Here is a 26,992-nt window from a genome sequence, read left to right as displayed (position 1 = left end):
TTGAGGTGGATCACTGTTATTGACTAGGATTGTTAGTTTTGAGGTGGATCACTGTTATTGACTAGGATTATTAGTTTTGAGATGGATCACTGTTATTGACTAGGATTATTAGTTTTGAGATGGATCACTGTTATTGACTAGGATTATTAGTTTTGAGGTTGATCACTGTTATTGACTAGGATTATTAGTTTTGAGGTTGATCACTGTTATTGACTAGGATTATTAGTTTTGAGGTTGATCACTGTTATTGACTAGGATTATCAGTTTTGAGGTTGATCACTGTTATTGACTAGGATTATTAGTTTTGAGGTTGATCACTGTTATTGACTAGGATTATTAGTTTTGAGATGGATCACTGTTATTGACTAGGATTATTAGTTTTGAGATGGATCACTGTTATTGACTAGGATTATTAGTTTTGAGATGGATCACTGTTATTGACTAGGATTATTAGTTTTGAGGTTGATCACTGTTATTGACTAGGATTATTAGTTTTGAGGTTGATCACTGTTATTGACTAGGATTATTAGTTTTGAGATTGATCACTGTTATTGACTAGGATTATTAGTTTTGAGGTTGATCACTGTTATTGACTAGGATTATTAGTTTTGAGGTTGATCACTGTTATTGACTAGGATTATTAGTTTTGAGGTTGATCACTGTTCGTTATCCTCACCTTTCATGTTAATGTTGTGTTTCAGTTACAGTTCAGTTTGCAAATGTATCAACTGAAAGATGAGTACAGTCACATTTTGTCTAAAAACTTTTATTTTCTGAAAGATGGATTTTACGCGATATCATAGAGGATCAATGTACATATATTATAAGCCAGCAATGTTAATAAATAGCCTTACAGTTATCACAAGAGAAAATCCACATTTATTCTGTCTTTTAGCCATTTTACGGCTTTTGAGATGTTCTTTGCTTCCAATTGAGGAGTAACCAATTCATCCACCATTTTATAGTAGTCTTTTAACCAAGATATCTGTCAAGAAAACAATGATTCAATAATTGGGAACTGCTGATGTCTCCATGGATACAATATAATCAGCTTTTTGTTCGAATATAAAATATCACCCATTCGCAAATCTACAGGTAATGTAGTATATGCATACACATGTGCATCAAAACGTACAGGTAATGATTGATTGAATATTGTTTAACGTCCCTCTCGAGAATATTTCACTCATGGGCTGCAAAATTTCGGCCTATGCTCGGCGTTTACGACCTTTGAGCAGGGAGGGATCTTTATCGTGCCACACCTAATGTGACACAGGGCCTCGATTTTTGCGGTCTCATCCGAAGAACCGCCCCATTTAGTCGCCTTCTACGACAAGCAAGGGGGTACTGAGGATCTATTCTAACCCGGATCCCCATCAGATAGTACAGGTAATGTAGTAGGTGCATATATAAAGGCATCAAAATGTACATATGGATGCATTTGTTGTATTCCTTTGTTTTCATATACATCACAAAACAAATAGCTTCGAAGTTTTTGTGAGGTCAATTGTCATAACAGACGCCAGTTCAAAGCAGGAATATTGATCACACACACACACACGACCAGAATCTATCAGTACTGTAAGAAACTAGCTCATTTCTAGATATAATTCAGCGTCCCTTTCGAAATTCTTCAACATTCAAAACTTTGATATTAAACCCCTTATACCACTCGTTCCAACCAGCCATCTCAATTGCAAAATTAGATAACACGCCCTTTGAGAATGATGGTAAATGTCACTGACTCTCAATGAAATAAAATGCTTAGCACGCAATCATTCAGAATAATCCGAAGGAACTCTTATTTCTGGGTCACCGCGTCGTCATGGTGTACGGCAGGTATTAATATTAAGTTTCAGACTTTAAAATTGCCTGTGACATCGTAATATGATTTTGTATGTTATAGCGATAACGCAGTAAAATTGACCGCGGGTCGGCATTGCGTTGTGAGAGCGTGTCAGGAGCGTCTTCGTCGTAGAAGCAGTGTAGTGCGGTCGTAATGAAGACCTTGATTGGCTAAATTGCTGGTTTCGACGTCGACATTTTTTTCCAGATCGCAGACTGATTGGGGGTGATCGACATGATTTCCATAAGGTCGTAGCGCTGTGTTAACGGAGTCATGTATATGAAGTCTTATTCAAATTTGGCTGCTTATTTGTTACATTATTTCGATATTTTTTCACACCGATCGAAACGTCACCAGCCGTAACTGAAGTGTCACAAATTTAAATCTATGCATGCCACTTAAAGCCGTAGTAGTGATGGTTGTTTGATGTTCTGTTACGACACGGTGCCTCCGTTTCTGTTACGACACGGTGCCTCCGTTTCTGTTACGACACGGTGCCTCCGTTTCTGTTACGACACGGTGCCTCCGTTTCTGTTGCGACACGGTGCCTCCGTTTCTGTTACGACACGGTGCCTCCGTTTTTAAGGTACCACCCGACAGATACTTGGATCTTATTTCTGGATGCCGAACGTTTGACGAAGGGACAATCACTGCCTATTTTTACTTTGACGTGGCCAGGCCATGAGAAGCGGTTGAACCCACAACCTTCCGGTCACGAAATGATCGATTTAACCACTGAGTCACCGCCATCTCTTAAGACTTTATATAGTTCAAAAGTTATCATCCTGTTAAAAGTTACAAAAGACCTTGAGCGATTAACACTATGCCATCCAGGGGTATAAAAACCAATACATGGGTCTTTGGTGATGGCAAATTTTGAAAAATGTCAACACGTAGTATGGCTATTAATTTGTATTACCGTTAGACTAATTAGTACAGGTGTAGTTACCTGATCAGCCGTTAATAACTCTGGTTTAATAAGATTAGATTCATACGGCACAAACACCAGCTGTTCAAACCTGTAACAGGGTTTGTTACAATTTCCCTGAAACATAAATTTTTAAATAACGGCACAAATTGTATTTCATATATTTTACAGTAAAATAGTTTATAACACCATTATTATTTATTCTATATATCAAGTTACTTACTCTAATGATAAGCATTGTGTTCTCAACTCGCATGCCAAATTCTCCTTTACCGTAAAAACTTGGCTCTGGAAAAAATCCATTCTTTACATGTAATGATACAATATCATAATTACTTTCTTATGCATGCCACAGACAAAAGTAAATGCATGCCTGGGTATGCATATTCCTTACATTGCAGTGGCAATCCGTTATTTTAGCAATCTGTTGGTATACATTCATATAATAGATATAGCAGAAAATAGCTTGTAGTACATATTGTAAATATCGAACATGTTGAATAAATACACGTAGCTGAGATACAATGCTCGAATAACGCATTGGATAAATAAGCATTTAATAATGTGTTGAGAATATTATACCATTTGAGAAAACCATGCCTTCTTCCAATTTATAATCACGCCAATCAGGTGTCGAGATTAATATTTTCGGCTTCTTGCAATCTTCTAAAATTCAACAAAATCAAGGAATGACAAAATTATGTGTTATACATGTACATCAAAGTTTTCAAAAGGCAATTCATTCTTTTCTCCACGCACTACTGCGTTCTGCAGCTGTTAGATTTATTTTTAACATTGCACTTTTTTGTCAAAATATTTTTTATTGTATTGGGGTGGGGGGGGGGGGTGGGGGGTGGGGTGTTCAACTCACTGCAATCAAAAATGTGTTTGTCCATGGGCACGTCACTTTTCCAGGTCGCGGAAATGTTGGAAATCGACGCTGGTCCTGAAATGTACACAAATGTGGGACTTATCGGGGGTCAGCTATAGCAGATCTATAAGTTTAGAGTTATCTCTAAACTTAATGTATATCAATAATTACTTATTATATATACATTATACAGAATTGTTTTCGTATATCAGTTTTTAAATCGAGGTAAACTACTGACAAACAAGTTGATGGTGCAGGGGTTTCAACAGTCTCGATTGAAGTCAGCAATTAGCAAATTCTATGGTCGTTATAACGATCTAGTTCGTCAATACAACCTCGCATTGGGTCAAATGCTGTCTGACGTGTTTCTTATCGATTGTTAGGCCGTTCTTGGTACACTGATTTTGACTGCGGATAACTCTGTTCACCTGATCAGGATATAGGGCTCAAGGCGGGTGTGACCGGTCAACAGGGAATGCTTACTCCTCCTAGGCACCTGATCCCACCTCTGGTGTGTCCAGGGGTCCGTGTTTGCCCAACTATCTATTTTGTATTGCTTATAGGAGTTATGAGATTGATCACTGTTCGTTATCTTCACCTTGCATGGTACTATCTAATTCTTCGTTTTTCATGATTAAAAGTCCTTGCACCTCAGCAGTTAGAGATAAAATGAGATGTCGTATGTGCTTCTCGTTGTCTGCTTTCTCAAACACCGGCTTCTTCAAACAATATTTGATGCTAACCGAAGGACCGCTTAAAACATTTCAGCCAACTCGAGAGACCACATCAAAGGAGAGGCGAAATGGCAACTTTCACAGTGGCTCGAGATGCTTGCCCTTATTACTATTTTTAAGGTATCCAATGTAAAACGACCATATTTTAATATCTAGTAAACGGATAGTGGAATATTTTTGTAATTATGGTATCATTTTGAAGGATTTATCAAATAAAAATAATCCACCATAGGAATTTTCAAGATTTTGTTTACTGCTTGATTTGTTTCACTAAGAATTTAACATTGAAGTCTATGGGAAGAGCATGTTTTATTAAAGTATTTTTCAAAGAAATTATATTTTCATACAAATCTGTTGGTAGAAAGTTGCTTACACTTTCTCTTTACGAAAATATGACATAGAATTCATCATTTACCACACATATTTTAAACAAGAGGCCCATGGGCCACATCGCTCACCTGAGTCACCTTGGTCCATATAAGAAGACTTCCCATATATATTTGCATGTAAAACCGTAGTCCCTATTATGGCCCCAACCTACCCCTGGAGGCCATGGTTTTTGCAAACTTGAATCTACACTATGTCAGAGAGCTTTCATGTAAATGTGAACTTCTTTGGCCCAATGGTTCTTGAGAAGAAAATTTTTAAAGATTTTCCCTATATATTTGTATGTAAAACTTTGATCCCCCTTGTGGCCCCATCCTACCCCCAACGGCCATGATTTGAACAAACTTGAATTTGCACTATGTCAGAAAATTTTCATTTAAATATCAGCTTTTCTGGCTCAGTGGTTCTTGAGAAGATTTTTAAAGATTCTCCCTATATATTTGTATGTAAAACTTTGATCCCCTATTGTTGCCCCATCTTACCCCAGGGGCCATGATTTGAACAAACTTAACTCTGTACTATGTTAGGAAGCTTTTCATGTAAATATCAGCTTTTCTGGCTCAGTGGTTCTTGGGAAGAATTTTTTTTAAAGATTCTCCCTATATATTTGTATGTAAAACTTTGATCCCCTAGTGTGGCCCCATCCGACCCCCGGGGGCCAGGATTTTAACAAACTTGAATCTGCACTATATCAGAAAGCTTTCATATAAATATCAGCTTTTCTGGCTCAGTGGTTCTTGAGAAGAATATTTTTAAAGATTTTTCGTATATATTTGTATGTAAAACTTTTATCCCCCTTGTGGCCCCATCCTACCTCCGGGGGCCATGATTTTCACAAACTTGAATCTGCATTATATCAGGAAGCATTCATATAAATCTCAGCTTTTCTGGCTCAGTGGTTCTTGAGAGGAAGATTTTTAAATATTTTCCCGATATATTTGTATGTAAAACTTTGATCCTCCTTGTGGCCCCATCCTACCCCCAGCGGCCATGATTTGAACAAACTTGAATTTGCACTATGTCAGAAAATTTTCATTTAAATATCAGCTTTTCTGGCTCAGTGGTTCTTGGGAAGAATTTTTTTTAAAGATTCTCCCTATATATTTGTATGTAAAACTTTGATCCCCTATTGTGGCCCCATCTTACCCCAGGGGCCATGATTTGAACAAACTTAACTCTGTACTATGTTAGGAAGCTTTCATGTAAATATCAGCTTTTCTGGCTCAGTGGTTCTTGGGAAGAATTTTTTTAAAGATTCTCCCTATATATTTGTATGTAAAACTTTGATTCCCTAGTGTGGCCCCATCCGACCCCCGGGGGCCAGGATTTTAACAAACTTGATTCTGCATTATGTCAGAAAGCTTTCATGTAAATATCAGCTTTTCTGGCTCAGTGGTTCTTGAGAGGAAGATTTTTAAAGATTTTCCCTATATATTTGTATGTAAAACTTTTATCTCCCTTGTGGCCCCATCCGACCCCTGGGGGCCATGATTTTAACAAACTTGAATCTGCACTACCTTATCTATAAATTTCATCTTTTCCGGCCCAGTGGTTCTTGAGAAGAAGATTTTTTAATTACCCTACTCTATTTTTACCTTTTCTTGATTATCTCCCCTTGGAAGGTGGACTGGCCCTTTATTTTAATATTTAGAATTCCCTTTACTTAAGGATGCTTTGGGCCAACTTTGGTTGAAATTGGCCCAGTGGTTTTTGAGAAGAAGTCAAAAATGTTAAAAGTTTACAGACGGACGGACGGACGCCGGACTACGGGTGATCAGAAAAACTCACTTGAGCTTTTAACATTTATGTTTATTTAGATCCTTCAGAATTGTTCATTATCCTCATTATACAGAGTTCGGTTATACAGTTTGTTCCGTTTCGTTAAATTTCGTCTCACTTTTTTTTTTTATAGACATTCGTTTTCGTAGGTTACGTTTCGTTTTGTTGCATGAGATGCTCGCCAAATATTACCATTTTCGATTCGTTTCTTGCTTCGATTTGTTTTGAATTTGAGATCGTTTGAATAGGTTTCGTTTCTATTTCGTTTCGCATTTTACAGGTACCCACATTTCTGATTCTTCCTTTACTTCGGTTAAATTTCAACAAAACATTAAAACATTTTGAATTATTACTAATAGTAAGCGATAGCATATAATGTAAGAACGACGGGCTTTTCAACACCCCCTATGGCGCCATGCAAATAGCTAAATCCAACTAGATAGGATATATTTTTCTTAACCATATAGAAATCACGATGACTCCAGGTGATGACGTTTTAAGTCGGCATCAAACTATATATCCTGGCTATGTTTCGATATTTGTGACCTTAGTGAAATTATTTTGAATCAAGATGAAGTTTCCGGGAACAACCCGTAGACGTCCGTGTTCTTCAGAAAAAATGTTTTGTACATGGAGGACCCCGGATATTACACGGATACTTCGGTGACTACACGGACCTCGTGGTTGATACACGGAACCTACACGGATCAATACGGAAGATTTCATCAGGGACGATCCAGGGGAAAATTTAACATTTTTAATGTTTTCCCCGATTGGCTTGAGCAAGCCGGAGGGTCCTGGACGACGCCGGATGCATATACGGTTTGTACACGGTGATGGCGGATTGCCATGGACCATCAAGGATTGACGATCCGGGATGATCCGGCGTCTCATCCTGGAATGTGTGAGAGGAGATTGAGCTCAGTAGAAAACTTGCCTTATGAGCGGGGGAAGCAGGTCGAATTCAGACCACGAGAAACCCGAGATGATGAATTTAGCAAACGTTCCTTCGCAAAGCGTCCGCCATTAGAAGTGAAAGTCACGGGTCATCGGTGCGAGACTTTAAAACCGGTGTCACGATAAGTGCAAGCACAATAAACAAAAGTTAGTGCTAAATGGCATAGAGCAGTGTAAAGGTCTAAATTTGTGGCTCTTTACTTTAAACTGATGATGCCCCAGAATGAGTGACAGATTTAAATGCCACACTACCCTGGACACAATTTGAAGTAGACATTCAATTCAATAATGGCATGTCTTTTAATCTCGCTGGAATGCGATTGATTTTGTACCACAATGCAAATGATCATAATTCCAACTGTTTTCAAAGGAACGAACTGAATTCGTTAATTTGTTCAAAAGCGGTTACAAAGGAATTAAAATTCATTTAATGCTAATTAGTTTACCTTCGATGATAGCTCCATAAGCCGCTACCATGTGTCCTATTTCATGTGGAAAATCTACATTTATTTGATGCAGAGGTTCTCGTATATCGGGTGTATCTAAATCGCGACCTATATTTATCAAAAAAGCAAATAGCGAGAGTTATACTCTTGCAAACCAATGTCCAGGAACTTTAGAAACGCCTATTTGGATGTGATGGCACAAAGCAAACGAACGCTCAATGACTTGCACTTCTCCCTAACATATGTTATTCATATAGGGAAGCAACGGAGATTTGAGATATGTTTTTATTTGTCGTCAATCGTCGTGCATTAACGTATGTGAAAATATTTAATTTCTGCACATTTGCTACTTCTTCCCAAAGGCTACTGGACCATTTTAAACGAAACTTACCGTACAGGGACAGAAATATGAATTTTGTTGGCCAAATTCTAAATCTTTGAAAATTGTCTTCTTTACTCCGGAGCATCTAGCAAGCAAACAGTGTTCACAGTCACGATGAGGTAGAAGGCCTGTACCTAAACTCTGAAATTCCCTGGAACAAGGACTCGATCCAGTCAACAATAGGAATGTACACATACAAAGAAAACATACGCGGGTTTTGTTTCCGTTGAGTATTCCACATTTTGCTATTACCAAACTGACCATTACTAGTACTTCATTCAACCATGAATCTAACAATTACGATATCAGTCCGAAGGTACATGTACTACATTTCATGCAAATAGGCGTTTCTAAAGTCCCCTGAGTATGTTTAGGTCAGAGTTATTGAAATTGGTGATTATTTAGAAGTCAACGGCAGTCACCTGTACTTCCCACAGCGAAAGTCTTTCTTGCTAAGTTGATTTGCGTCATCAACAAGCGTGTGTAAATATCCTATAAATATACTTTTGTAAAAACAAAACAAAATTCTATCACAATTACTGAAGAAATCTTGAAAATGGTGATCTCAAATTAGCTGTACAAAGATAGAGAGTACTGACGAACTTATCATTCCATTTTCTGCATTATTGATTGAACTATAAAGTGTTAAAGGATATTGTTTTGGAAACAATGGAACTATTAACAAATAACGGATAATAACATGCATACGGTGTTTTAGAAACGGTACAATTCAAATTAACATGTCACCTTTTGTCTCTCGCTGGGTGTCCCATACACAAAAGACCGTGCTGTATCGGTGGTTCCATCCCTGTAGTAGAAATGTCCCAGTTAAAGTCTGCCATAACGTTTTTAGGCATTTTGAAATATGGGATGGTATACTAGTGTTGGCTTACAGATATTGCACGCCCATATCAAACAGGAAAACACCATTCTGTGTTATGATGTCATCGGTAATTTCTGGAATCATAGGTAGAGCTGTTGAACCGAAACCAATCAAAGAAATTCCACCAGGACCTTTATAGAACAATTCTTTCCTGGAAATAAGAGAAAGAGAGTGGATGCCCTTTCTGATGCGATTAATGAATAAGTTGACTTACAGAATAATGTATGTTACAATCGTGAGTGATAATATTGCAAATACAGTTAAAATGAAAAAGGGAAGTTAACGAACGGTGATCAATGCACATGTAACTAACCAATCCCTCTAAGCGCTATGTTTCACTGGTAAATGAGTATTCTAACTAGCACTGCACCAATATACTTTATATAATAATCATTTGTATCCGACATTGAATATGCATGTATAATCATGACACTTTATGAAAGGGCTCACACTTTTTAGTATAAATTGAGGGAAAGAATAACTGAACATGAAGTGTATTAAGGACCCTTGATACACTGAACAGTACATTCAAATACCATGGAACATTTGGAATGAGGGTGATCTGCCCTTGGACGTAGAATAGAAATCTGCAATCCGATTAAAATCATCTCCTCGATCCCGTGTAGCGAGTTGCGACAATTTAAAAAAGTAGTGGATTGAAGCGCCGATTTTAATCAATTGAGAAAACTGCGATATACAGTGTATGCCATACAAATTTTTTTTTACAATTCAAGTATTTAAACATTGCAGACCAAGATGTAGTAATTAAATATTTTCTCATTATCAAAATAATTAATCATTAATTCGACACTGGTAAAATTATGTTTCTTTAACCAATAGTTTGAATTTTATTTTATGTCAAAGATTTGATTCATGCTACACGTACATCGTGATCTTGACACATTCATTTATTTCTATAACATTTTAAATCTTCATCTCGGATTAAACTCAAAACAAGCTAAGTTTCTTGGTGTATGAGGCCTCCACGTGGCAAGAGCTGGGCAACAGTATCTAAAACTAATGCATAATATCGGTATGTGCAAATGTACGATTAGTTGCCTCCAAAATTTGGAACACTTTGTTACTGCATTCAGATTAGAGATTTTATTTAACGAAATGTAATATAAAGTTCAATTTGTATATTTATTTGCATGATTAGGATGTGAACGTTGTTTCATTATCATAGTTACCTGTGCATGATATTTGAATCACTGTTTAGATATATTTTTACAATGATGGACAAAACACCGCACTGTATAATTATGTTTTATTCTACAAGCAAAGAAAAGTTAGATGGAGGTCTCTAATATTTAGGCTTTACATGCCCTTGAATTTTATGTATAGAAGTACATCAATTGTTGATTCTAGAGAATGTTATTTTTTGAAGAAATGAACGTTTTCTAATTGTTTATATGCTTGGAATAATAATTCTTAAAAGTAATTGCATGATAACTGTCAAAATAACTGCCATTTTGTGTAAATTTTAAGTTCCATATAGTTTACGCAACCCAGAAACAATTTTAAATTCAAATAAGGTTTTCATTTGCGGAAATTAAAAGGAGACATCTGTAAAACTATAAGCATTTCTTATAATTTTCATACAAGTTTACGCATTGGAGAAACCATTTAGAAATATTCTGTGCAATTTACACAAACTGAGACTATGCATAATCTGTTTTCTAAACCTATGCACTGCGTAAACTTTTTGTGAAACTTGCCATTAAGTTTCCATATGGTTTCCGTTTTGCAGAAACTGCACTTTTCATCCAGTTATGTCAGCTAATAAAGGAGCACAATTCGCACCCATGGTGTTTCCATTTATTGCGACACTTGTACTATCCGTTTCACTGTGTCATCCGACAGTCTGTCTAATCGCACAAATTTTTCTTCAACTAGATCTACATGTCGAATGATTTTAGTGAAAATTCATTGGAAAAACAATAATTACTTACTTTCGTAATTCCTTTGCCTCAGCCTCAATACCTTGGACGTTTAAAATTTCGCCATTTCTAATCTATTAAGAAATTTTAAGAATGTATTGAGAATATTTCAAAATATTCGGTGTAATTTCAAAGAAATCTTACGTGTTTCTATCCCTACCCTTTCCTCTAATTCGGCAAAGTATGTTGTTAAGAAAACAGATTCTCGCAACTGTAAAATAAGTGTAATCTTATTAACTCCATCTTACATCACATGCATTATCCGACATTACACCGAAGATTATTTACAATGAACTATTATACTAAACACATGTAAAATGTACCTCCAATTTCCTCTAATAAATAAAATTCTGTAAACATACCGTAGAGGTTTTCATTCCCTCAGACTCCGCTCTATTTTTTGCTGCCTTGAAGGTCAAAGGGGGTGAATACTCCATTACAAGTTTTTCCTTCAATGAAATACTCATTGTTTATCGATGTACATTTTTTGAAATTTATGAACAAGTATCATAAAGATCGAAAATATACCTGAGGAATTTCCTCAACAAATGATTGACTGCAGGTCCACGAAACCGAAACTTTTCGAACACGCTGATCACGTGATAATTTTCCAACATCATCTTTGAACGTAATCGGGTCGTATTCTTTTACATCTACACAATAAGCCGTATGACTGATCTCCTTTAAGTCTTCACTATCTTTCTTACAAGTTACTGTATTATCATCTGTATACATCTGTGTATTCACAGAACATTTCAGATGATCACAACTACCGGTGATAGATGTCTTTAGAAATTCGTGCAGTCTTTGACCTTCGAAATCACTTTTGTCTTTCAGCTTCTTCTCAGCATCCATGATGTAAAGACTGTGCATGTGAAATAATTAGCTAATTTTAGTATTGATACGTCTTCCTTGAATTGCTATTGCTACTGTAAATACAAACATCTGAACAATAATTACGTCAACAAAAGCAACCTTTGGTTGACTGAAAGTATCTAATAGAAAGTCCGAATTCCACGCAGAAGGCACATGTGTAGAGTATATTTACTAATTTAAGCATGTGAACAAATGCTGTATCTGGTCATGATTGTTTGAAACATTTCGGTTTAAAATAAATATTAAATAAAAATTACCTTATAACGCCCCTTGTGGCACTTATCACACAAAACGATATGAAATAGGGATCAAAGGCAAAATCCCTTGCCCTGAGGTTAAAAAGCCCTGCAATAAATAATAAACAATGAATATAAATCTACATACATTGTAAGTAAGACATAAGTATGCATTTTTTCTACGCTATATTGTACATGGTCACCAGTATTACGTACAGGCAATTTCATCCAGATTAGTCAAAACCAGAACATCGATATCCTTGTCTTCCATTTCATGCAATGTCCTTTTTATTTTCATTTGCCAAGATTCGCCTGCAATGATCAAGTGAATGCACATCGCATAAACATATCTGTGCAATTCTAGTCACGTCAGTTTTTTCACATTATGAATGTATATCACTGTTTTATTTCAAAAATATTCATTTCAGATATATGTACCTGCAAGTTGAAGTGGTAGAATGTGAATAGGTGAAGATGGCAGAGGCGGCCGGTCTTCTGTCCAAACTAAATCTATGAGGTCTTTATAAAGAGGAACGAAAGTTGTACCTTTCTCTTCAAAAACCCTTTGGAAGTTGTTCCACCAAACTAAAATTTAAAACGCTGACATTTACTGTGAAAAGATGATACAATTGTTATGCTAAATTGATAAATACATTTATTTTGATTGTTCCTAATTTGTTGGCAATACAACCCAACCCAACAACGTAATCATGTACTATCTCTATGCATTATATTTCTTGATTAAAAAAAAAGAAGCCCACAAAGTTTTTAAAATTCAGACTTGAACAAATTAAAACAATTATATACGATTAGGTTTGCATTGTGGGTGATATATAAATAATGGAAGAATCGCCTAACTTCTACATAATCGGCTTCGCCGCTGCATGGTGTTATTTCTGCATAATCGATTTCGTGGATTATCAAAAATTACTCCCTGCTTCTACTGTTATACACTCCCATAGTAGAAACATTCCTTAAATACAACAGGTCACCTGAGCTGATCAGATATGGGCATGCTCCAACGGAAATGACGTTTTCTGTGTCGTCATGAATCCAGTCAGCTACAGAAGTTGCATCTTTTCCTCCTATAAAGTAAAGAAGGCAAATTTTGTGGAATTCTTTTCTCTTACTGTTGACCTGTTCTATGGAAGATGAAAATTAATATGTCATTGTAAAACGTCTTTGTCCGATAATTGTTTTAGGACGATGATACATACCTCTTCTGTAAACTGTCCACCCACAGTCTACATTATCAATGGCTTTCTGGAATGTCCGGCCGTCAGTCCATAACGCTGCCTTGTCCAGCGTCACCACTGCGGTACCTAGGATGCAAGGATGTTCATATGACATACACTCATATATATTCTAGTTGTCTTTCAAATCTTCTAAATACGTCTGATACATTGTACTATGATAAGCACGTGTAATCTTACCTATTTTTCCGGAGTATCCAGAAATAGCTTCTAGTCGTTTGTCGTAGGGATTTAACTTGCCCTTCAATAGAACAGTATGTGATAAGGTGTGTGATGTTGAAAAGATCGTATTTTTCTCTTATTAATTGGATACAGTGAGGTTTGATATCATTCTATTATACACATGAAAGTACATACACGTACACTCTCTTGACTATAATATGTGTAGGTCACAGTTCTTGATGTATTATGCACAGTTCTGGGTATCAATATTTTCATTCCAGAGAAATTTGAGTAATTCTGGTATAGCTGATAATAGTTGTATCTTCTAGCGGTCAATTGCATATTAAAGTAGTATCCTATATTGCAACATAAACAACAAATACTATCATATTTCAATATTTTTAGAAAGCAAAATAAAAAAAATACTCGGTCTGGAAAATTCGATAGCTTATAAGATAAACCAAATTTCCTCTTTTTATACTTTACATTGTAATTTAAGATTCATAGATCTAGTTTTAAGTATTAATTGTGACAATTGTCAGAAAGACAAATGTGGATCCATGACGATATGTGGTAACCAGGTAAGCTCCTCACCATCGCGACCCAAGGTCGATCTTGCATGTAGTTATCGACAGTGGTTGTATGTAAGAAAGTATGGTGATTTCCCACTCGGACACGTGGGTGTTTTCGCTTTCTAATCGCGCCCTACCAGTAACTTAGACAACTTGCTAGTGACCTTCAATGCTTGCATGTACCAGTACTCTTCACTATTTACTACTGTCCTTTAACACTTACCAGATTTTCATTTTCGTTACATATTATGTAGGCATCAACATGGTTTTCTCGCATAAGTTTCCTAACACCATTTAGTCGTTTTGTTATAGCCTGAAATAAAAAAGAAAGAACACTCTTTTCCTTATATCTACTTTACATTCCACATATTGCAAACACGAAATATGACTATCATATCTGAATGATGTGTATTCAAATGTGCTACAATGTTACTAACGTATCTACCAAAAGGCATACAAACTAAGTTCAGGACTATACAAATCACTGTGTACCAATTGAAACAGGACGATGGAATAAGACATATACAGCGTATTACAATGTCCACTCCACAACAGTATAGAGAGATGGAGTTCGCTGTGAAATGGAGGGCTCAAATTTCTGTCAAGAAATAGGGATGTTTTCCAAGGGAAAATATTATTTCAAAGCACTTTGTTTACAAATACCTAATGAGCTCATCATGCTCTAAACAAATAGAGACTTAAAGTAAAATATTGTCTGCATTCATTACGAGAATTCTAATTCTTAAAAATTTCTGCTCTCTCTGTATTTAACAACAACAAAAAAAAGAAAAAGAATTTCAATCTTTAAAAAATGACAAAACGTACAAAAGAAAATTGCAATCAATTAAATTATTATTATTATTCAGAGAAATTATCTCATTTTTTGCACAAAAACAGAAACAATCGTCGTTCTTTGTTTTGTTTGTGTTTAGAGAGTTTTCTATTTGGTGGAGCTAATCACTACAAACAGTTTTGTAGTCACATAAAGCTAAGAATCACATAAAAATAATGAGACCTGTCCACAAAATTAACTTCACTTGTTTTAAACAGCATATAAGGTGTAATCCGTCCACCTGTTACTACAATTTAGGTAATCAAGTCTAAATTGTGCATTTTAAGGACTTCAAGAAGTACAGCATTGACCCTCGTTGAAGAACAGATATTTCATATCTGATGAATTCAGTTAGCATGTTAGAAAAACACCCTGTCTCAAATAATTGGTGTGTACATAAAAGTTAACAAAGGGTTTAGCTTTGAAAATCCATTAATGACTGCCAGTGACTTACAAATATCTGAAATAAATACTCAAATGAAAATTCCTTTATATTTATGAAAAATAGAGGTACTATTGCATAGTGGAAAAATACTTTACTAAACTTGTTGGCAACCATTAGAAATGTTTTTTCATTAGTACAAATACCATTTATATTCAAGGTCATACTTCTGAAGAAAATCTTATACATTGAGATTCAGGATAATGCTTTTGTAGAAATATCCATTTCAGTGCATTTCAATATTGAAAACAAATATAACTCTTTAAAGTTGTTGTTAAAAACAGCAAATTTTTATACTTGTATTTCGTCATAAGTTTAACGCGGCCTTGCAACGAACGAACTGAAATCCACAACCTTCTGTCCAAAGAAGATTTTTATGCATGTGCATGTACCTAATGATGTCATACATGTACCTAATGATGTCATACATGTACCTAATGATGTTATAAATGTACCTAATGATGTCATATATGTACTTAATGATGTCATACATGTACCTAATGATGTCATACATGTACCTAATGATGTCATACATGTACCTAATGATGTCATACATGTACCTAATGATGTCATACATGTACCTAATGATGTTATACATATACCTAATGATGTCATACATGTACTGAATGATGTCATACATGTACTTAATGATGTCATACATGTACCTAATGATGTTATACATGTACCTAATGATGTTATACATATACCTAATGATGTTATACATGTACCTAATGATGTTATACATGTACCTAATGATGTTATACATATACCTAATGATGTTATACATGTACCTAATGATGTTATACATATACCTAATGATGTTATACATGTACCTAATGATGTTATACATATACCTAATGATGTCATACATGTACCTAATATATATCACACATACCTTATCGCTTTGGCAATGATCCTCATTAAAATAAGAACTTTCTCTTGGGATAAATTGTTTTGCGTACTCTTTTTCTGTAAAAGATAAATAAACCATTGATTGAACACAGTAGGGTAAGTATTGATTGATTGTACAGTATATTGTTTAACTTCCCTTTCGAGAATTTTTCACTCATTTTTGGTTTTGTGGTCTCATCCGAAGGACCGCCCATTTAGTCGCCTCTTACGACAAGCAAGGGGTACTAAGGACCTATTCTAACCCGGATCCCCACGGGATCAGTATCATATAGTTCTATCATTGTATGCCACTTTTGATTTGACACACCCTCCCTTTCGTGTTTCTTCGTGATAATAATGTATGACAAAGTGAAGATAACGAACAATGGTCAATCTCATAAATCATATCCATGTAAAGAATACGAAAATTCAGAGCAAACACGACACACCAGAGGTGGGATCAGGGGCCTGACAGGAGTAAGCACCTCCTGTTAACCGGTTACACCTCCTGTGAGCCGTATTTCTTGATCAGGAAAACGGAGTAATCCATAGTTAAAATCAGTGTGTAAAGAAAGACCTACATGTGCTTACACACATCAGACATGACAAGTTTTACTTGCACATTAGATCGGTATAACGACCATACCATTTGGAAAATACTGACTTAAAGTGATTATCTCCTACGTAACTAGAATGACGCTTCCTGATAGCCTATCAAACCGGGGATACATAACTATATCACTGGTTGAAGCCACCTGTTTAAATAATAAGTGATGTCACAATGGCTTTTTCCATGCGCGGTTCGAATCGATTGGAAACCTGGCAATGCTTCGAAAAACAGGCGAAGTCATCAAAACTGTGGGTTTTCAGTTGAGAAATGGAGTTTTGATAAAAGATTGAAACAAAACTATAGTAGATAAATACATATAAGTAAGGAATTCTTTGATGTCAAAATCTTAATACGGAAACATAACAGCTGAGCCGTGCGCAGAAAAGTAGCGATATACATCGAAGATTTGTAAAACAGGTAGATCTGTCGTTCTCTGGTATATTTCAAATCCCCGAAGAGCTACAGTTTTGCAATACTTATAATTTCCATTAGTGGAACTCTTCAAATTAAAGGCGCGTAAAGTCGTGATACCGGGACAACATACGTAAACATTACTTAGGCATACGTAATATAAAGTATGGTATCGAATGCATATTACATGTATAACCGACTGCAAACCACGACACTGGTTAAAATTCTAAAGGCAAATTTAGGAATTGATTATTCTTACAAAAAAAACCGGACGAACTTATTAAACTATGTGATTGAGTGCAGGTACTAAATCTGTCAAATCTGACCGATATAAAGCATCAATCGCAAGAAGAACTGTGAAGGGAAAAACCAATATGCACATCCGACACAATAACTTTTCTTGTAATTAATGGGATTCATATGTTATTAAAATTATTCTGTCAGACTATGAAGACATTCTATTTTATCCTACAATTTGGACAGGTTCATATGGCATGGATTTTGTAATCAATCATGTATCCCCTTCTCTCTCTCTCTCTCTCTCTCTCTCTCTCTCTCTCTCTCTCTCATTTTCCAATATTTTAGACTATGTTATATATTTGCCAAACTGCCTTCTTTTTTTTTTTAAGACGTTTATAACACTAACTAACACAACAAATGCGTTTCAAAACTGCATCTAAGCTATATTTTGAAAATTACAAAATATTGATTGACTTAGGACAGAGAACATCGTTGTTTGGAATTTTTAGAATAGGTGTAGGAGAGTTTTAAAAAAACATGTAACATCCTTGATAAACTAGTGGTAGAATATTTTTAAAATGCAGTTTGACCAATGGCTATTTTATTTAAAAATACACAATGTACTTTAACTTAAAAAAGAGGGGATGCTATGAACGTTTCGTTTATGTCCCAGTAATCTCGCACTTGCTCGCGAGACTTGTGCATTTTCTTACCAATGACGCACAAGAGTCATCAAAGAGCGATAACTCTAATGAGCTGGTAATGAGAAGTATTACACACACCCTTGATTAAACCTAGATAACTAATAATTCTCAGATAATCAGCAGTAATGTTAAAAGTGTTCGACCTCATCTGTTAATCGATAGAGGCGAAGAAACATACATCATACAATGTACATGTATTTAGAATGTGAATTTCTGTTCATTCGCCCAGTAGAACTATATGATGACTTGCTTTACAGGTTTACATACAAATTGCTAGACTTCGGAGGATGCTCCTAGCGCCCAATCCTCATATACGCACTATGTTATATATGAAATGTTCGTCTTTATTTCGTGAACAGAAAAACTTCACGTTAATAGGATATTAGTATCATCTAAGTAATGATCACACAGGACTACATGTGCGTATTTTTTTTAAAAATATTTTCCTTTGATGTTATATAAGTCTCCTATACTTCTACATATAGTATGCATTTATTACTTTGTGATCCTGACCTTATGTCCATAGGCATTTAGGTTGAAAGAAAATCAACCGTGTGTACATAGCAACTTGGCACAGGTGAAAGATGAGGATTGTTTGCTGATATTTTGTTTGGTGCAGGTGAAAGATGAAGATTGTTTGCTAATATTTTGTTTGGCGCAGGTGAAAGATGAAGATTGTTTGCTAATATTTTGTTTGGCGCATGTGAAATATGAAGATGTTTTGCTGATATTTTGTTTGAAACCAGGGGAGGAAGCAAGTAGTTATGCGAATATTGCTTGGGAAAGACACAGGTACGAATTACTCTGGTGCTCTTATAATCGATCATTGTTTGCGAAAAATACCCTCAAATTTGACGATGTTCCGACAATTTTAGTCTAATATTAACAATGCAAGGACTGTTTATGAAAATCCCAAGCAAATTTCAATTAAATCTAACTACGCTTTACTTCTCTAACAAATTCATACTTCAATGCTATGGGATCTTTCTTTTGCACCGAAACGATTTATTGCAGGACCTTTATAATTTATAAATATCGGGTCACGTGATTGTTACAATCATGTGATAATAAAAAGGGGGTCCTCTCTGGTATATTAAATATTACATTAAATAAATAATCTTCTGCCCCTATACAATAATAAGTAATTCTTAAAACTTTTCTAATCCCGTGGAGATCCGGGTCAGAATAGGTCCTCAGTACCCCTTGCTTGTTGTAAGAGGCGACTAAGTGGGGCGGTCCTTTGGATGAGACGGCAAAATTCGAGGTCCCGTATCACAGCAGGTGTGGCACCATAAAGATCCCTCCCTGCTCAAAGGTCGTAAGCGCCGAGCATAGGCCTAAATTTTGCAGCCCCTTCACCGGCAGTGGTGACGTCTCCATATGAGTGAAATATTCTCGAGAGGGACGTAAAACAATATTCAGTCAATCAATTCAAATGTGATTCAACCTCTTGTCGATCAAGGATCATTTAGAGGTTTCTACAAGAACCCAGAGTGGCCACCCCAGGACTTAAAAAACCGTAAACCAAATTTAGTTACATACAGTCTTTTGAGAAAACAAACAGGATGTCTGGATGCGATTGATATGGTAACTCAGAGGACGCAATGGTCTTTCAGAAATCTTTGATAGATGGGTGGATGGATGGGTAGATAAGCGTGTGGCCCTTATACAAATTATGTTTTAAACTTTTGTACTTTCAACTCCGGGAGCATACAGTTTTGGCCTGTCTGTATGCCTGTCAGTGGCAAAAAAAGTTTAAACCGTAGTAAAGCTTTCATGGTTGGTATGGGTATTCCTTGTGTCAAGATCTTTGGATTGACACCAAAATATTTGACCTGGTGACCTTAACATTGTTCTTTGATTATATCTAAATATTTGTAGTCATGTAACTATGCTCTCTGATTTTCATATTTGTTTGTCATGACAATCAAATTTACAGTTGTAATTATACACTTAGAAAGTGTTTAGAAATCTTTCATTTAAAAAAAAAGAGAGAAATTGGCATAGCTAGAAAATTAATCAATTGGCTTTTGATAAATAGGAACTGGTAACAGACGTTTATTTTCTAAATTGTTTCATAAGCTAAAACAAGATACCCCATCTTATAACACCATATGTATGCACATTTCAAAGGTATATGAATAAAAAAAAAAGACAATGTGTATGTATTTTTAAAAATTTTACATTCTTATATCACTTTGTTAAACATTTCGAGTAATTTATCAATATTTCAAAATAAAACTTAAGGCTAACATTAAAATAATAGATCTATATATTAAAAAGTGATTTTATGCATGTAGACGACTCTAAATTAATTACATGTTATACAATTTTGTACATGTACATATCCTGCTTGATCATTACGGAGAGGGCTCATGTTGACTATAAAGCCTGCTGTCCAATCTCATCAATTTATTGATTAAATATTTGTTTTAATAAAAGTAGTGTAGCAATATATAGATATATGTACGTACACGTGTCTAGATGTGCGGGATATTCAATACGGAGAACATCTGATACAGAGCTGGGACTGATAATGAGATATTCAGTTGGGATCAATGTACTTAAAATGTAATTGTCTCAACATGTGACACCAAAATCTTTTACCTGGTAATCTTATCATTGACCTTTGACATACTTTTAGAAAATTCGAATACAAACCATAATTTTAAATTGTAAAAGGTACTGTTTTTATAATAAGCATGTGTACTTTGGCGAAAAGACCTTTGAAACGATACCAGATTTGCTGACATTGACCATTGGACCTAGGTTTTGAAAATTTTCAAAAAAGAAATAAATAAAGTGCAGTCAATAAATACAATTAATGTACGTCAAAGAAAAACGAGATCATGCTGATGTATAATACTTATTACTATTTGTGAAATTCAATGCAATGTGGTTCTATATTAAATGTATCGCTATCATCACAATGTGGTTCTATATTAAATGTATCGCTATCATCACAATGTGGTTCTATATTAAATGTATCGCTATCATCACAATGTGGTTCTATATTAAATGTATCGCTATCATCACAATGTGGTTCTATATTAAATGTATCACTATCATCACAAGCTACATATCTCATAAACGTTTCCTTTCTTTAAAGGGACTGGTTCACGTTTTTCGAAAGAAATGTTTCTCATTTTTTATTTCAAAAATTGAAAATATAGCTCATTTAATGTTGACAACCAAACTTTGGGCCGTCTGAATGCAAGGATAAGAACAATATGTTATATAAACAAAGACTGGAGTCTTTTTATGTAAACAAACCATTGAAACTTTAAAGCATACGCATCTTGTACAATCACAAATTTTAACTTTTAAATGACACATTTTACTTAAAGTATACTTGAGATGTGATATATATGATGAACTTGGACCAATATCCATTTATTTTGAAAACCCCGTAAACAATGGCACACCTGAATCTTTGTTTTCAAAACAAAAATTAAACTCTCTATAATGAGCTTCTGTCATACTGAATAACTTAATATTTTTTGTGAAACCTTCTAAACTTATTAGACTGTAGATTTTCGATTATTTAAAATGAAAAATAAATTTGGAGGAAAATCGTGAATCAGTCCCTTTAAAGGAACATGGACACGACTTGAGCTGAAAATTTTCAAATTTTTATTTTTACATTTTTATTGTTTACAATGCTTAACTAAAGTATTTCTAATCGTTAACCAACATTTGAATATCAATTGTTGAGTTACAAGTGAGATACAGCACTCATAATTCCTCGTTATGTAAACAAGGCTCGTGCCATGTTTTTGTTTACATATAGACCGCTCAATCGAAAATATCATGTTTAAAACAGAATAAGATGTGTCAAACATTAGAAACTGTTCATTTGTGTTCAGAATTAACTTGTAATTTGAAAAATCTGCTTTAAACGAAAGTTTTACTAGTATATTTAACCTATGTTGTTTACATAACAAGGCATTGTGAGCTCCCTATCTCCCATGTAGCTCGACAAATTTTTGCTGACCATTAGAAATACCTTATTGAAGCACTCTAAATATTAAAAGTGGAAAAATAAAATTTGAAATTTTTCATTTCAAACCGTGTCCATGCCCCTTTTAATGCTAGAAATGTGAAATTGGCAATGCCATTTCAGACAGCATCATTTGCATCATTTCCTTGGATACACATTTTCACAGTGTTCCAATAGTAACTTAGTGTTTCAAAGCATTGCAATCTGCTCTCTAATATCACAGTATAAATCATCATTTTTAATCAAATGCATTTCATTTTCAGTACAAAGTTTGATTTCTGTTTGACAAAAGAGACAGTATCTATTTTCCTTAGGAATACATTTAAATCTGCTATATTCATTTACCAAAACAGTGACTATAAGTTTTGAATTTACACAGGGTTTCCATGTTTATTCTTTATTACCTCCATGTACCTTTCTAGTTTAAAATTTACAATGAAAATAAAGTTTTCTATATGCTGACAGTGAGGAGAGGTTAGTACTATACCACTTACTTATCTACACCCTCAGCATTCCCGCGTACCTAGATATAGCTGTATGTTCCGGGTATTCAAACAAACCTTACTAGAGTGCTCCCACAAAAAGTCGCTGGTTTCACGACAACGTTTGCTTTGTTCTCATTCGAAAATTTTCACCCACATGTGTATTTCATACAGCATGGTCATGCCAGTGAATACACAAGAAACAAACATCTATATCAAAAAGTGCTTTCAAAAAGTAAATCAATCATAAAAACACTAAATACGTCATTTTGATGTAAAACTGTATGGGAACATTTTGTTTTCAAAAACAAATCTATCACGTTATTGAATTGAATTCTAATAGGTTATCTAGTTTTAGGATGAATGCAATTAACATGTACATGTAATGATGGATTCAGGAGGTGGGGATGGGATTCACCATAGATATAAGGTTTAACAATAACAAAACCCGCATAAACAATTTCACAAATCTAAAATGGATAACATATTTAGTATCCACCATCTTTAAATAAATAACTGAACTATTTCAATTAAATGCCATTACACACGCCACAAATATGGAACGCCGTAAATGTATTTGTCTTATGTAGTACAGGAACATTATACAATTATTGATATTTCTGTCATCGATACAATGTTTTAACTACCCGAGAAGTACAATAATTACCGTATCCTCCAGGCTCTGTCAAAATACAATAATTACCGTGTCCTCCGGGCTCTGTCAAAGTACAATAATTACCGTGTCCTCCAAACTCTGTAGATATTGTACTTCTCATGATCAGGTAGCTAAAACATCATATTAATTTCAAAAATGTCTAATTGTTTAAGTATGAAAAGTGAAAATAACGAACAGTGATCAATCTCATAACTCCTATAAGCAATGCAAAATAGAGAGTTGGGCAAACACGGACCCCTGGACACACCAGAGGTGGGATCAGGTGCCTAGGAGGAGTAAGCATCCCCTGTTGACCAATCACAACCGCCGTAAGCCCTATATCTTGATCAGGTAAATGGAGATATCCGTAATCAAAATTAATGTGTCAAGAATAGACTAACAATCGGTATGAAACAAGTCACACAGTGTTTGACTCAATGATAGTTTGTATTACATGGCAAACTAGATAGCTATAACGACCACAGTATTTGCGAAATACTGACTTAAAACGAGACTGTTGAAACCCCTGCACCATATGATTGAATAATTTGAAACTTGCTACTACAGCCTACCAGCAAGACCTAGTTGAGGGTGATGAGAGAAGAGAGAAATTTTGATTTGAAGAGTAATTTAAAACAGTGGTAATGGCGGCTAGATTTTAGAGCGTACCACGTGATACTTGATCGGCCATTTTGAGATCGGGTTTTGATCTTACTGCAGTGCAACAATTGTCACTTCAGTTCGCGCGAAGTCACCCTTTACAGCTACTTGTAGAATGCACGACCTAGTCGACACTGAGGTTTGTAAACTCAAATAATAATAAATCAATGGTGTGGTAGTATTATGATTTCATTCACATATGTTCGGCCTTTTGTACATGACCTACCAATCATTATGGATACAAGGTCTGTTTAAGCAATAGAAGCGCTTGTCGGTGAAATATATACTGCTGTTGATGCACGCGTCTTGTGATTGTATTACATGAGTACTAAGAAAGCATGCAGTACTTCCAAATTTCCCTGCAAATAGTATCAATTTGTAAATTCACGATTTATTTTTAGTCTGATGTTAAAAAAATCAAATGTTATATTCACCTCCAAAGAACGTGCAGGTGAACATAAAGTTTTATTTTTCTAGTTTGTTAGATCTAATTCAATCAAAAACCTGGGAAGTATCCAATCATATAATGATGTAATGTAATTCAATAACTTTTAAAGTGATGATTTAACAACGATGCTGATTGGATGAAAAATTCGTTTGATTTCTATGTCCAAAAAAAAATCGTTCGGAGTTCATCTGCACTAAGAACGCGAGATTACTTTTCTCTGGAATGTGTCTTCCCCGTTAATGGCAGTTCTAATTTTAGCGCTATTGATATAACGGGAATTTCCACACATGCATTGTAAACGAAATGTATCAACCAAAGATGTGAATAAAATACAAATTAATTTTTAAAAAAAACAACACACATAGGCCTAGTGATGACGTGGCAGAACAGTAAACTTGATGACGTAGGGCACTGACTGGTAGACGAGTTCAATAACACGATGGAGCAAACAGCGACTTCTGATCTGGTAAATATTAATAAAATTGAACTGCGTTATATGGGGTTCAGTCAACGAGGGCAATTTAGAAGAAGAGGTGTTGAGCTTTTTACTTGATATTGAAATGGAGCCGAGTCGCATTCCACCGTTCCTACGATACAACTTCAACGTCTCGAATGCAATGCAGCATACATCCAGTCATCACTTGTTTTCTACCTTTATATCTATTTCAGCTTTTAACCGTTGCACCTTTAATTTGGCGTATAATCCATTTAATTATGCACAGTAAATCTACCTTACCCGAACACACAGCCAGTCTTTGTTACGTATCTAGGTATTGCTACGCGCCATTTCAGAACCGTTAATTCAAAGTTTTTAATGAGAGAAACTATTTGTTTTTCTATTTTAAAAATATAATTAAATGATAAGAAATAAAACTTATAATTCTTTATCTGATGCATGTATCAAACGAAAAATTGGACGGAAACCTTTTTTATCAATGCGCTACGAATCAAATAAAGAATTATAAGTTTCATTTCTTAAATCTACAGTGTATGTTGATAATTTTACATTACAGTGTATATGTGGATATTCCATAATTTATATACGGTGATGATATTTCATACTGCGAATATTTCATTATTTGATGATATTGGATCATATGTTCAGCGCAGGGGTTGTATCATGATATCATGGAAATATTGCAATTTATTATGCCAGACTATGCATTTCCTCTCAACAGGGATTGATAGAAAATACATGAAATGAAAATTTACAATGCGTTGCTTGAAATGTTGTTCTTTGCAAGGGAGATAATTTGGCGTTGACATAATTTATGTACAAATAAACATTTTTTTCAAGATTTCCAATCTATAAAAAAATTGAAAATGAAATGCAAATTTAAAGCAATCTCGCCTAACGCTATTGAGTCTTTGATTTTTGACAAACATTTTTAAAAAATTCTTTTAGCCTTCAACTTTGTATTGGTTTCTGTTTTTGCATGTCCATGATTGTTAAAACAGGAATAGCACCCCCTTTCCCAATTCAGAGCCCGGTCGTATAATTTTTTTTAAAAAAGGTCAAAATTCTCTACCATAAAATTGTGCACAGTGCATGACTCGCTATATAATTTCCACGCCTGAAAGACTTATTATCTACAAAATAATTGCATCCATGCACATGTACTAGAAGTTATTAATATATATATATAAAGCACTGAAGAACCAACAACATTCAGTATCCAAAACTGTCGGATCTATATTAAATAGATACAATGCTCAGGGAAAATAATTATATAAAGCACTAGAATGACCAACGACATGAACAATTGGAATTGTCAAATTTTCGGGACAACTACCCATGGCGTTCCATAGCAAAATATGTAAATAAAACATTGGACTTATATAGAATTTATGAGTCATTGAGCTTTACAGTCTTCTATCTCAAGATTATATTTTCAACTTATCTAAATTTCATAATAAAACATGTCAATACATCGGTATGTAAACATGTGCGTCGTTCCAAATAGCATTTACGAACCATGATAGCTTAGTATGTAGGCTAATTATGCGATTCGCAAAGGTTTGATTTCATATGCAAAAACTGATTATGATACTCTTACCTGCAATACATCGAGTATTTTCTATCAGCAGGCATGAAATTAGTAACAAAACCAAGCTACCCTGTACATAATGCATGTTAGATACGGAAAACTGTCATGTCCACTGGTTCGCTCGAAATGAGATTTGGGTCGAATACTAAACTCTCAATTTGGTATAGCACATGTAATATTTTTCCTCTTGACCCTAGGTAAACTTTTAAATACAATTATGTTTTATTGCATTAGGATATATCATTATCGATCCGTCATCGCATGCCTCACGAATTTTATTATCAAGTCTATAAATAAATATTATATTTACTTCAATA

The 26,992-nt window shown here is 34.9% G+C and overlaps 1 protein-coding gene across 1 annotated transcript; it reads right to left on the bottom strand.

The window, feature by feature from the left end:
- Positions 1-750: 750 nt before the first annotated feature.
- Positions 751-26,860, bottom strand: LOC125679619 (uncharacterized). Its single transcript, XM_048918988.2, has 22 exons — positions 26,685-26,860; positions 16,422-16,495; positions 14,476-14,565; positions 13,699-13,759; positions 13,483-13,587; positions 13,258-13,350; positions 12,704-12,850; positions 12,482-12,577; positions 12,287-12,374; positions 11,682-12,018; positions 11,516-11,602; positions 11,314-11,364; positions 11,166-11,227; positions 9,224-9,364; positions 9,078-9,138; positions 8,753-8,822; positions 7,949-8,056; positions 3,646-3,720; positions 3,357-3,440; positions 2,998-3,062; positions 2,796-2,891; positions 751-985 (listed from the first exon to the last, which is right to left on the bottom strand). The coding sequence occupies exons 1-22, from the start codon at positions 26,758-26,760 to the stop codon at positions 860-862; spliced, it is 2,193 nt and encodes a 730-aa protein (XP_048774945.2). The 5' UTR covers positions 26,761-26,860; the 3' UTR covers positions 751-859.
- Positions 26,861-26,992: the final 132 nt, after the last annotated feature.

The sequence above is a fragment of the Ostrea edulis genome, chromosome 2, assembly GCF_947568905.1.
Source record: "Ostrea edulis chromosome 2, xbOstEdul1.1, whole genome shotgun sequence".
In the NCBI taxonomy this organism is placed as follows: Eukaryota; Metazoa; Mollusca; class Bivalvia; order Ostreida; family Ostreidae; genus Ostrea; species Ostrea edulis.
Note: the sequence above shows the minus strand (reverse complement) of the source record. Positions and strands in the feature narration are given on the sequence as shown.

Coding starts and splice junctions, on each gene's coding strand:
- LOC125679619 (XM_048918988.2), bottom strand. CDS start 26,760: ATGCATTATGTACAGGGTAGCTTGGTTTTGTTACTAATTTCATGCCTG. Junction 12,578..12,703: donor TCTACCACTTCAACTTGCAG/GTACATATATCT, acceptor TGATCATTGCAG/GCGAATCTTGGCAAATGAAA. Junction 9,139..9,223: donor GATATGGGCGTGCAATATCT/GTAAGCCAACAC, acceptor TTTCTACTACAG/GGATGGAACCACCGATACAG.